Source organism: Mustela lutreola, chromosome 11 (assembly GCF_030435805.1).
Source record: "Mustela lutreola isolate mMusLut2 chromosome 11, mMusLut2.pri, whole genome shotgun sequence".
In the NCBI taxonomy this organism is placed as follows: Eukaryota; Metazoa; Chordata; class Mammalia; order Carnivora; family Mustelidae; genus Mustela; species Mustela lutreola.
In genome coordinates this window covers 96,012,597-96,026,000 of record NC_081300.1, presented here as the reverse complement: position 1 = coordinate 96,026,000, position 13,404 = coordinate 96,012,597, and the positions used below count along the sequence as shown (strand labels likewise).

Below are 13,404 nucleotides of genomic sequence, written 5' to 3'. Positions count from 1 at the left end.
CACTGTTGGTATTTTAAAAGCAGTCCCTTATTATTTGACCTTGAGCAGGTCACCTAGTATGGGTTTGTTTTCTCATACATAAATTGATGATAGTATGCAATAAAAATTGTAAAAAGCGGCGCCTGGGTGGCTCAGTGGGTTAAGCCTCTTCCTTCAGCCCGGGTCATGATCTCAGGGTCCTGGGATCGAACCCTGCATCGGGCGCTCTGCTCATCGGGGAGTCTGCTTCCCCCTCTCTCTCTGCCTGCCTCTCAGCCTACTTGTGATCTCTGTCTGTCAAATAAATAAATAAAATCTTTAAAAAAACTTAAAAAAATTATAAAAAGTTAAATGGTGGTGTATGTGAAAGCACTTTGAAACTGGTAACGTAACAGCAAAATGGTCATCCTATTTATTAAATAAATGCCTGAGACAGTATTTATTCCTACTCATCACGGTGAACTGTTACCTATCCATAGCTACAAACAAAACATTCAGCCTTAGTTTTCTCTATTCACTTACTAAATTACTTTTACAAATTCTCCCTAAATCATACTTTTCATTATGTCTTAATAAAACAACCCTGCCCCTGAGTTAATCTGATTTACAAGTTCAATTGCTCAGTAACAATATTCCCAAATTTTCCTGAACATGGGGATCACCTAGAAATTAAGCATTAGATTCCTGGGCTTTGGCCCAGATCTGCTGAGTCAGAACCACCAGGGAGGGGCCCAGGAATCTGTATTTTAGATCAGGTGCCCCTGGTCCTGCTCATCAAGAGGCAAGCCTGGGAAACGCTTAACAGTGAATTGAAAGGGTGATAATACAAGAATTTAATCTGGTTCTGGGGTTTACTCAGTTTAGGGATGAACAAAAGTAAACACCAGAGGTCCATGGACCACGAGGAATAATCCTCTGTATTATCATGTTCTTGCAGTAAAGACTTCCAGTTCGTTAAGCTAACAGCAAAAAATATCACTAAGGTTTAAAGAATTACCAGCAATATTCCAGAATGAGGCTTGTGTCCATATCTATATTCTCTACGAGTGCTTTAATGAGGTCTTTCTTGGTGAGAAAATGTTGCCTAAAAACAGGTTGGAAAGAAATCTAGAAACAAAAAGCAAAAAAAAAAAAAAGTAAAACTTACTACAATAAGGATACAACAGTGATTTGCTTTTTTATAGAGAAATATTTCTCTAGACTCCTCCAACTTTTTTTTTTAAATCACCCTACTCAACTTGAGCATCATTCTGAGATTTCAGGTATATTTGACTGTGGATCCAGTATCTCTCTTAGTCACTCTAACCTGGGGCACTTCATCAGTCAAGTGGTTGGTTATCAGTCCCATTACTACTGCATACAAATTAGGCTTCAAAACACATACCATTTCTGCAGTGATTACATTCCTGATAAGCCTACTGTTCGCCAATAAGGTAAAATGTTTCTCATGCACAGCGTAAAGAAAATAGTTTCGTTTGTTTTTACAAAGTGAAAAATGATGTTTCCCTAGCAGGAGTTCTTAAACTTTGGTATACCTGTGTATACACTGATGTTATCTTTAACCAAACAGCAGCACAGAAATATCAGACTAAAGGCTAGGTCTGAAACACCTTAGATCTTAATACTAGATAAATATTTCTATAAATGAGAAAGCTGAGCAGATAAATATGTCAAGCCCCTCCTAATTTCCTTAAAAATATAGAAAAAAGGAAATGAAGCCAACGGTCCTTATTTCTTTGAAAACACCAATGGGTATACTTAATATAACTAAAATCTATGCATCCACAATATACATCTTTTCTCTAAAGAAACAGACAATGAGATCTTTGCTTTAAGTTTTCCTGGGGAAAATCATCAGAATTGTGGCGCCTGGGTGGTCCAGTGGGTTAAGCCTCTGCCTTTGGCTCAGGTCATGATCTCAGGGTCCTGGGATCGAGCCCTGCATCTGGCTCTCTGCTCATAGAGAGCCTGCTTCCCTTCCTCTCTCTCTGCCTCTGCCTCTCTGCCTACTTGTGACCTCTCTCTCTCTGTCAAAAAAAAAAGAAAAGCCCTTTAGAAAAACCATCAGAATGAACAAAATTTCATGGTACTCCAAAGAATACTCACACCAAGTTTGCCAAGACGAATACCCCACCGGGCATCAGTACTGAGCTCACGGAACTTAAGCTCTGTTTCTATTTCCTGATAGAGGCTGGCCAGCTGAGAGCCCACCAGAGATATTGCCTAAAGAATTAAAATATAAAATTCAGTTGCAAATAGAATACATTCTAACACCTTTTAGATCAAACCCAATAACAAAACTCACAACCTCTCTTTGGGATGACAGGGTGGAATGTTACATATTGCTTGATACAGTCATTATTCATAGGATATTCAGGTCATTCATTCAACTTTTAGTATGATGCCATAAATTTAGTCTGGCTTTTCTTCAAAGGAAAGGCCAAAGTTTGGTTATTCTGCAAACAAAACCCCCATAAAAAGCAAATTTTAAAACAAACAATAACAAAGACAAGTTTTGCATCAGTTAAACTTGTCCTTCAAAAAGAACTGGCTCATGGGTCTAAAATTTCAAATACCCTCAGGTAATTATAAGATGTCAAGTTTTCTGGCTGCATATAGATTTAAGAAATAAAAAAATATAATCCTTCCAGTTGAGCAATTCTTATAATCTGCATACACATTCACCAGTGAGCCGGTGAGTCAAGGAAAAGCTGGTAGAAAGTAAGTAAGTGAGTGAGTGAGTGAGTGAGCTCAATGTTTCTTTTGTTTAAATCTTTAAGATCTGAGGGCAAAGCTGTTTCATTTCTTCCCATAAATGTTTTAATACTTCAAGAACCAAGGCTGAGTTTCCTTAGGCCATACCAAAACTTTGTCGTAATTATGCCATGCTTTATCTATGAGCTTCCAGAGATTTTCAACCACTTCTTTTTGGGGTAAGAGAGTGCAGTAACCCAAGGCCAAGTCAAGATCCACCACGCGACAATTAAATACCTATCAGAAGAAAGAATCGGAGAACATTCTTTACAATCAAAACGGAATTTGGTCTCTGAAGGCTTGTTACTGAATTTAATTACAGACCCAAGGGAAGAATAAGTGTTTCATGAAAAGTTATTTAAAGTAACTCAGTTCTAACTTGTTTGTTTTGTTTTAACATCCTTTATCGTTATCACAGATTTAAGGAAACAACTCTAGCAAGTTCTATATGGCATGACAATTCTATCACTTCTCTTCAAACCCCCAACACCCCCTCCCCCTCCTCACTCTTATCCTCACTGAGAAATCAGAAGCAACCAGAAGAGGGAAAAAAAGAAAAAAGAGAGAGAGAGACAGCTTACCAAGAACAGATACTCACTTTGTGCAGTAATATTGTAGCATTTCCCCTGATAAATGTAACAGCTTTCTCTTTCAATTCCATAACAACATGCTTTGATTTAACTAATGTGGCCTCTCCAAACAACTTTTAGAAAAGAATAAAAGAATTTTTAGGCCCATTTCTAGCTATGCATCATTCTGAAAACTTTCCTCAAATATTAAAGAACTTTGAAAATTCATCATCATATGAAAAATGTGTTGGCATTTAATTTACGATGACTGACCACAGTGGGCGGGGCAGGGGGAGGTTGGCGCTGGGTGGTGGAATTGACTGGCGCGTGAAAGATAAAGTTTCGACCTAATGGGGTGGAATGAGACCACTTATTGGGTTTGGAATAAGGTGACACACCACTGCAACATAAAAGCTCGGGCGACGGATCTCACTTCTCGCAGTCTGCTTCCTCATTTGCAAAATGGAGACTCTCAGGGTTGTTGTCAAGATCGAGTATGAAAAGTGCACAAGAACCCTGAACTGAACCCAAATCTTAGCAGCTGCTCAACAATGTTTCTTACATCTGACAAATTATCAGTGTCCTTGCTCCAGAGCCAAACGAGAAAATGCGGACTTCAAATTCCTTTGTTTGGCAGAGCTTTTGTATCTATATACACCTGGAGTGAAAGCTTTTGTTCTCCAAACTATACCTTTCCGCTCAGACTGGCATTCATGAAGCTAGATGCAGAGTGCTGAAGACAGGTACCAAATGAACCAATGACAAATCTTAGGGCCAGCTCCCACTGGCTAGATTCTTGAAGGTTCTGGAGCAGGGCAGAGATGGAGTTTATAATAGGTAAAATAAGGTTGTCTCCTGTGGAATGATAAAAGTATTTTATTTCAGTAGCAGTATTATAATCCATTTAGATTTTTTCCTCAAAGAAAGAAAGATCACATTACTGAAAATTTTTTCCAGAGACAAGCTACATCTTTAATGTAGAGGATGTTCATATATTTTGGTTCTCAAAGTGAGTAAGTAAGAGAATTAACATGGGCTTGATTTTAAGCCAGAAAATAACTAAGTTTGATTGTAATTTGTCTATTTTGAGATGCTTAAGTCTTTAGCTGAGAAAAACCCACTTCCCTATTGGAAAGAGCAAAATTTATGAATAGATACATAAAAGTTACTGTTACAAGCCAAATGACACACTTTACTGATCTTTCAGAAGAATAACATTGTAACAGTAATAACTAAGTAACCACCTCAAGAACATTAAGGCAGACTCATATTCAGGATTTCAAGGAATTTCCATATTGGTGTATTTATAAAATCATAACACAATATGTACATTTCTGACGTCAAATACCTTCATTAATAGAGCAGTATGGTAAGCTTGTCGAATCCAAGGGATGTCTCTTGCTTTCTACAAGAGAGTAAAGTACATAACAATAAATAAAACAACTCATTCATATTCTAAGAGATATTTAAATATTATACTATTATCAAATAATGTCCTAAAGCAAACTGCCACTTTAAATAAAAATTTTAAGTGTATACGGAAAAATACACAGATGAGTGTACAACCTGAAAAAGTGCATACATCCACATAACAGCACCCAAACTAAGAAACAAACCTCACCAGCACTTGAAGCCCCTGCTGGCCTCCATTCCAGTCACTACCCATCCCCAAGGGTAACCTAACCAGCCACTCCCCTGATATCCAACAGCACGGCTTCCTTGTCGCCTATCCTTGCACTTTATGTAAATGGAATTGGACAGTATGCCTTCTTTTGTGTTTGGCTTCTTTCACTCGCATTATGCCTGTGAGACTCACCATATTACTGTGTAGAGTTCTAGTTTCAAATCTCTGCAGTTTAACCCACTGAGCCACCCAGGCGCCCAAATCTCTGCAGTTTAAACTTGCATAAGGCTGGGGCGCCTGGGTGGCTCAGTGGGTTAAAGCCTCTGCCTTCGGCTCAGGGCATGATCCCAGGGGCCTGGGATCGAGCCCTGCATAGGGCTCTCTGCTCAGCAGGGAGCTTGCTTCCCTTCCTCTCTCTCTGCCTGCCTCTCTGCCTACTTGTGATCTCTGTCTGTCAAATGAATAAATAAAATCTTAAAAAAAAAAAAAAAAAACCTTGCATAAGGCAGAAATACATGGAAAACAACAACACAAGTGACATTTACCGGTAAGAGGCACAAGCGATGCAATCAATTCATAAATAACCGGGAGCACCATCTGGGACTCAAGGACTATCCCATCTTCACTGAAGAAGTCACTGTAAGACCACTCTTCATAGGGATCTTTGTGAGTTCCGAAGGAAGTCTGAACACCAAACCACATGGAGATGACACAAGTAAATACTCCAAAACAGAACTGCCACCTCCACCAGGCAGAACCCATGGGCAGATAGATGTATTAGAGCCAAATGCAGTTTTGAGGGTCAAAACGAACCATGAAGTCTGTTTTTTCAGGTCTGTGGCTTATAATAACACCATTTTAAAGTAAATTGCTACTCTAAGAGAAGGACAATGTCCAGAGATGCTGGGATTGAGGCCCAACATTTCAAAAACATAATGCAACTTAAATTAGCCCATAAATGTGATAGGAAAAGAGGTCTCATGCCCTTGAGTTTTCCAGGCTCGAATAAGAAAACACACGAGGTAGGTTCATTATTTTTGTAAAGTACGCGAGTGATTTAAAAGTGGTACATAAAGGATGGGTGGGGTTTTATTTAAGGAAAAGAAATTCAGTGGGGCGCCTGGGTGGCTCAGTGGATTAAAGCCTCTGTCTTCAGCTCAGGTCATGATCCCAGGGTCCTGGGACCGAGACCCGTATGGGGCTCTCTGCTTGGTGGGGAGCCTGCTTCCTCCTCTCTCTCTCTGCCTCTCTGCCTACTTGTGATCTCTGTCTGTCAAATAAATAAATAATATCTTTAAAAAAGAAAAAGAAATTCGAAAGCAATTACCTTCATTAGAATTCCACAGTCATCCATTTGGCACTGTCTGGAAAGTTCTACTGCCGTTAAGGTATATTTACATAGTTCTAAAGCATCTAGTAAAAAATCTGAAAGAAAAATGGGGAAAAATCATTATACAAATATTTCATGTGTTTGGGATAATGAAAACAATCTTCCAAAAAAGAAAAAAAAAAAGAAAACAATCTTCCAGTAACTACCATTCAAAATTCTGAGGAAAGCCACAAGGTAGAGAGAAAAGCTTCCACAAACCTCTGACTACCGTAAATAATGCAGTTCAAGTTTTTCCTTAAGCTCAGATGAGAAGATCATAGATGCAGAGGTAAGGAATTTCACAATGCCATTAAAGTGAGTATCAATAGTCGGAAATGACATTGTTAATACCTGTAAATATTTTCAAATAGGAATCCCTGTAGAGGATTGATTATAACTGGCTCTTTAGAAAATGGAGACAATGATCTTCTGTCCTTATGGCAACATCCAATGGTACAGAGACAGCATGTGGGAGCCCAGCATGAAACAAAGCTATGTATATTATAAATCTTGTCACCTGGGCTGCAGATGGTGGCAGCTTGGCAAGCTAGAGCATGTATTTCGGAAGGAAGATTGAGGCCGACAGGTGTTGCCATTGGAACGTCGTTAGCCAACATGTGACAAAGCTTATGACATGTCAGAAACAGCAATTTCCCGGTGTCCTCATTGCAGTGATACCTAAATAAGTCTCTGGAAGAAAGGGTGTGTTGGAAGTTAGAGCACGCAGAGCAAAAGCAAATGCATTTGCCTTTCTTGGATTAATATCGGACCACCGGGGCACCTGGTTGGCTCAGTGGGTTAAAGCCTCTGCCTTCGGCTCAGGTCATGATCCCAGGGTCCTGGGGTCGAGCCCCCATCGGGCTCATCGTGCCCTGCATCAGGCTCTCTGCTCAGCATGGAGCCTACTTCCTCCTCTCTCTCTGACTGCCTCTCTGCCTACTTGTGCTGTCTGTCAAATAAATGAATAAAATCTTAAAAAAAAAAAGTATATATATTTGACAACCACCATCATTTAAAATGTCTTTATGCTGTATTCATGGTATCTAATGTGCTTTGTCTTCAAACTTACTTGGGACGCCATTAACCAGAGTGCAAAGGCAAACGAAATTCAATAGTTAGCTTACCCACGACTCCATGTTACTTACTTGCCTTCTATGCTACGACTTTCTTTTTTCTAAAGAGAGGGAGAGAGAGAATGAGGGGGAGTGGAGGGGTAGAGAGAGAATCTCCACACCCAGTGTGGAGCCCGATGCGGGGCTCGATCTCACAACCCTGCGATCTTGACCTGAGACAAAATCAAGAGTCGGGATGCTTAATTGACCGAGCCACCCCAGCACCCCTAGGCTACAACTTTCTGACCCCGAAGTCCAAACTAGGGTCTGAGAGTGAGAAACCAAGAATGACTACCATGAAAATGAAAATGTCACTGACCTGATCCCACCACCACAGAAGTTACAGAAGCCAGCGTTCCTTTCCGCCAAGCCGTGCTCGTGCACGGTGGGACTCACCTGCACCTGGCCAGCGCTGCTTCCACATTCCCGTGGTTTAAGGCTCTCCAGGTCAGCTCGGCCTCCCGCTCCTGCACAGACATCTGCAGCGCCAGCGCCTGTCTGTGTAGCTTGGACTCAGTGCTGAGGCTCCTGCCCTCACGGGCTGTAGGCTCCGCGGTGCCCCGGGATTTGTGCTGGGTCTGCGTGACTTCGTGGGCTCTGATGTACTGTTCCCGGAGCTCTGCGACCAGGGCACTGTTGCTGTAATCTCCAAAGGACAGGAAGACCTCGAAGTTCTCCTAGCAAGGTAAGCAGGACAGCGCACATCTGTTTACTTCATGCTGTTAAAAAACCACTGGCCAGGCTCAAACCTTGCCTTATTTCTGCCTCAAAGACTATTCCCTTGTAAATTAAAGATTTGAGACTTCATATTTCAAATTATGAAAGTCATAGTATTAGAAAAAGTTTGGAAAACAGGAAAAGCCATCTTAACTCAGGATTCTCTCCGTGTCAGCGCTATTGACACCATTTCTCAGTGTCATTCTCTGTCGTGGGGGGGCCCAGACAAGCAGGAGGGACAGATTAAGTATTAGATTTGGGTGATTCCATGCTGGCGGCTCGAAGAACCCAGCTTTGCTCTTCTCTGTAATAACTCCCGGTTGGCCGCTAATTCCAGACCTAGAATTTATTTTTCTGACCCAATTAAAAAATCCCAGAGGCCCTCGGAAGGTTACCAAGAAGTAGTGACAGTAAGTCAGCTCTTCTCCTTTTTTTTTTTTTTTTTAAGTAATCTTTAAGCCCCACTTGGGGCTCAAACTCACCACCCTAAAATCAAGAGTCACATGTTCTTCTGATGAACCATAACCTCTAGACCTTCTGTTTTGATGCCACACTTTAGAGCAAGGTTTCTCAGTCTTGCCGGATCATTCTTTCTTGTGGGGGCTGCCTGCCCATCATAGCAGTGTCCCTGGCCGCTAGCCACTGGATGCCACCAGCATCCTCCTTGCACTACTTGTGACTATCAAAAATATCTTCAGATACCGCCCCCTGGGCATAAACACACCTGAGCTGAGAAATGGTTAACCTAATAAACAGTGACGATTTGGTATTGCCTGAGTGTCTCTTCACCAGCATTTGGTGGCTGTGTGGGTAATTTCATGTATTACCTTCTGCAGCTAACTCTATGGCATTTCCCCTCTCTTCATCACTACATAGATTCCACAAATAATACTACTGTTTTTTAAAGATTTATTTAAGAGAGAGTCTGGGTGGCTCAGTCAGTTAAAAATTTATTTGAACGAGTGAGAGAGGGGCGCCTGGGTGGCTCAGTGGGTTAAAGCCTCTGCCTTCGGCTCGGGTAGTGATCTCAGGGTCCTGGGATTGAGCCCCGAATCAGGCTCTCAGCTCAGCAGGGAGCCTGCTTCCTCCTCTCTCTCTGCCTGCCTCTCTACTTGTGATCTCTGCCTGTCAAATAAATAAATAAATAAAATCTTAAAAAAACAAACAAACAAAACCACCCCCCAAACCCCCACAACATTCGAATGAGCAAGAGAGAGAGGATATATGAGTCAGGGGAGTGGAGGCAGAGGGAGGGAAGCAGTCAGGCTCGATCCCACGACCCTGAGATCATGACTTGAGTCAAAATCAAGAGTCAGTTGCTTAACCGATTGAGCTACCCAGGCCCCTCACCACAAATACTATTTTTGATGGTTGTATAACTTGATCTATGGTGCAGCAATATTTATAAAATGTAAAATTTTGAAACTGACGTTTCCCCCAAAATATTAGTGATCTTTCCCAAAGGGGATGCCTCATGTAGATATACTCACAGAAATAAATACTTACTCATAGAAATAAATATAGTATTTCCTATATTTACTATGGATAAGATTTGTTATATGTCGCAGCTCCTGCCTTACTAGGAACCACAGAAATGTTTCTGCTTATGTAACCATAGACTATCTCTGGAAAAATACACAACAAACTGGTGTTGGTGGTGGCACTTAATGTGGGAAACTGAAGAGCTGGGAGTGTTAAGACAGAAGGAAGACTTGTTTTGCACTATATGTTCTTTTTTTTTTTTTTTTTAAGATTTTATTTATTTATTTGACAGAGAGAGATCACAAGTAGGCAGAGAGGTAGGCAGAGAGAGAGGAGGAAGTAGGCTCCCTGCTGAGAAGAGAGCCCGATGCGATTCGGAACTAGATCCCAGGACCCTGAGATCATGACTTGAGCTGAAGGCAGAGGTTTAACCCCCTGAGCCTAGGTGCCCTATTCTTTTAAGCTTTTTTTTTTTTTTGATCAAAGAATTAATTTCTTATTGTTTACAACATGCAGTACAGAATTTTAGTAAGTTTATTTTTTATTGTGGTAAAATATACATAACATAAAACTTACCATTTTAACCATTTTTAAAAACCTTTTGAATTATGTATCATCCATGAATAATCTAGTCAAAGATAAACATGGAAGTGATTAAACCAAGGAGTTTCTCTTTTTTCTTTCCTTTTTTAAAAGGTTTTATTTATTTATTTATTTGACAAAGAAAGAGAGAGCATAAGCAGGGGAGCAGCAGGCAGAGGGAGAAGGAGAAGCAGTGTCCCCACAGAGCAGGGGTAGGCTGATGTGGGACTCGATCCCAGGACCCCAGGATCATGAACTGAGCCGAAGGCAGTCGTTGAACTAACTAAGCCACCCAGGCACCCGGTTTTCCTTTTTCAATGTGGATCTTTTCCCAAAGGAATGCAGCTTCTGTGTAGAGTCAACGTATTTCATGATTTTTAAAGGATATATACATTTTTTTTATTTTCAGTAATCTCATTTTAACTGTTTACTGCTGCTGAGACAGTGCCAAATAGAATAAGCAAGGGTACTGGGGCCAGACAGGTGGGGTTTGAGTAGTGGTTCCGGTGTCTCGCTCACCAGGCTCACCGCAGCACTACTCAGAACAGCCAAAAAGGAGAAACAACCCAAGGGTCCATCAACAGAGGAATAAATAAACGTGGTCCATCCATACAGTGGAACGTGTAGCCGTAAAAAGGAATGATGCACTGAAACCTGCTCCACTGGGGATGAACCCTGAAAACATCATGCTGCCTGAAAGAGGCCAGACATGAAAGGATAAATATTGTGTGCTTCCCCTTATACTGGAAATATACAGAATAGGCAGATTCAGAAACAGAAAGCAGATCAGAGGTTACCAGGGGCTGGAAGGAAAAGGGAGTGGGGAGCTGCTGCCTAATGGGTAAAAATGGATAAAATGAATAAAAAGCAGAGTTTCTGCCAGAGGTGATGAAAAGCAGATAGAGTTGAAGGTCATATTACACTGTAAATATAATTAATGTCACTGAAGTATATATTGAAAAATGGCTAAAATGGCAAATTTTACATTGTGACCACAATTACGAAAACTTAATAATATACCCAAACCAGTGATTATACACTTTATTTGTTTCATGGAAGTGTTTTTTTTTTTTTTGATAGAGCAGAGTGAGAGCACTAGCTGGGGGGAGGGGCAAAGGGAGAGGGAGAAGCAGGCTCCCCGCCGAGCAGGGAGCCCAATGGGGACTCGATCCCAGGACCCTGAGATCATGACCTGAGCTGAAGGCAGACACTTAACCAAATGAGCCCCCCAGGTGCCCTGAATTACACACTTTAAATGGATGAATAGTGTGGTATATGAATTATATCTCTATAAGGTTGTTTTTTAAATGACAGAGACAGAGAAAAGGGAAACCATTATGCTGTATTTAAAAATTCCTGAAGGCTAGCACAGAAAATTTTAAGACTAATCATTTATGTCAAGTTCACTCGTTAGTAATGTAATTAGTAAAGTAATAATGTTCAATATACCAACATCTTTACCTGCAAGCTAGCAACAACTTTAAATAGTTTCAGGATTTCTTCACATTCATCCTTCTTCTGTAGATAGTCTGTAATTAAATTTTTTAAAGTTACAGCAGACATCCAAGTTTCCGTACTGTGAGAATTTTTAAAAGCTACAATTTTAGTTGGATCTGGTTTTCTCATCTCAAGTCTTTTCAGAAGCTGAGGTAAGAGAATTTAAGTACAAAAAGAAATCTAATTATTCTATCTGAAGGTAGAAAAGAGAAATTTATGGGTAAAAAAGAGAAATGACAATTTTTCTGAAATAAATTGTAGCTTTTTTCCCCAAGAGCATTTCTTTGTTAATGTTTTACTTAAGTTCAAGTTTAAATAGGTTTTTGCCTGATCATGACCAAATGATAAGTGAAAAACATGAGCAATAAGGACAAGGCACTGAAGAAATCTAGTGTAGCCTTAAACAGTTTACTGAAGAATGTAGTTGATAAGCTGATTTTTAGATGCTTCTGTTTCAACACTGGCAATCAAGAAAATAAAGCAAGGAAGACTTTTCATGAGGAAAAACGAGTGGGATCAATGGAGATAATTAAAGCCAGAAAAACCAGGGGGGAAGGAGGAGGCCTGTCATCGATGCTACGTTCTGAAAAGGGCAAGCTTCAGAACAAACCCGAGGTGAGGGCAGAGAGGTACAGTCTACCTTTCTGGATGTCACACAGTATTTTAAGAATGTCTACGGATGTCTTCGCTACGGACATTCTCCAGGCCTTGTCCTGAAAAGAAAAATAGAAAATGAAATCTGCTTCCTTTACTTGCCACTTAGTATACATACAGACAAATATATAAATGCCACAAAATCAGGAAAAAACAGTAAAAAATGTGGAAAAAATGGGAGATCCATGTTAGAGGATGTCAGGCAGCTGCAAAATGGATCATAACTGAATTACACAGAAGGTAAACATGAAAACACCAGTATGAGTGCTTGGATATATAGTTTAGAAATGCCAAGAATATACAAATCCCACAAATCACCTTTTGGCTACACTATAATTAACCGTCACTCCAGTTTCGCTTTTTTTTTTTTTTTTAAAGATTTTATTTATTTATTTGACAGACAGAGATCATAAGTAGGCAGAGAGGCAGGCAGAGGTTGGGGAGGGAGAAGCAGGCTCCCTGCTGAGCAGAGAGCCCAATGCGCAGCTTGATCCCAGGACCTTGGGATCATGACCTCAGCCGAAGGCAGCGGCTTAACCCACTGAGCCACCGACGCACCCCAGTTTCGCTTTTTTAATAGTTTTTATTATTTAACAAAACATTAGGCAAAGTTCTCTGGAAAAGTCAAAAAAGAACTGAAGTTGTTTAAGTTCAGAGAATGAAAGTCCAAGAAATAATCATTATTTTGAAGACCGACAACATTAAAACAAACAAAAAGACAAGAAAAATCAAAGAAGGAAAAGCTTTAAAGATGCAGTGTACATGAAACGCTTAGACAGTGCTAGGACGACACAAAGTACTCCAACATTTCCACTACGGGGTACAGTCCAAGCTGGTGGTTAAGAATACGGACTCTGCTATCAGAGTTTGAGCTGAGGTTCTGCCACTTTCTAATAAGCTTGCAAAAGTCACTTATTTCAAAATGTTAGGCTTTTGTTTTTTTTAATTTATTAATTTGAAAGAGAGAGAGCACAAGCAGGGAGGAAGGGGCAGAGGAAGAAGCGGACTTCCTGCTGAGCGGGGAGCCCAATGTGGGGCTCAATCCCAGGACCCTGGGATCATGAC

At 40.5% G+C, this 13,404-nt stretch overlaps 1 protein-coding gene across 1 annotated transcript in view; it reads right to left on the bottom strand.

Annotated features, from left to right (window-relative positions):
- The window catches only part of KNTC1 (kinetochore associated 1), a 78,091-nt gene that overhangs the window by 27,126 nt on the left and 37,561 nt on the right, over positions 1-13,404 (bottom strand). The window contains exons 32-43 of the mRNA XM_059139180.1: positions 12,326-12,398; positions 11,650-11,717; positions 7,804-8,084; positions 6,813-6,985; positions 6,254-6,351; positions 5,472-5,610; positions 4,651-4,707; positions 3,994-4,157; positions 3,332-3,436; positions 2,842-2,970; positions 2,086-2,202; positions 977-1,086 (exon numbers count right to left, since the gene is read on the bottom strand). Of these exons, the coding sequence (XP_058995163.1) occupies positions 977-1,086; positions 2,086-2,202; positions 2,842-2,970; positions 3,332-3,436; positions 3,994-4,157; positions 4,651-4,707; positions 5,472-5,610; positions 6,254-6,351; positions 6,813-6,985; positions 7,804-8,084; positions 11,650-11,717; positions 12,326-12,398 (1,514 nt within the window). The remainder of the gene's footprint in view (positions 1-976; positions 1,087-2,085; positions 2,203-2,841; positions 2,971-3,331; positions 3,437-3,993; positions 4,158-4,650; positions 4,708-5,471; positions 5,611-6,253; positions 6,352-6,812; positions 6,986-7,803; positions 8,085-11,649; positions 11,718-12,325; positions 12,399-13,404) is intronic.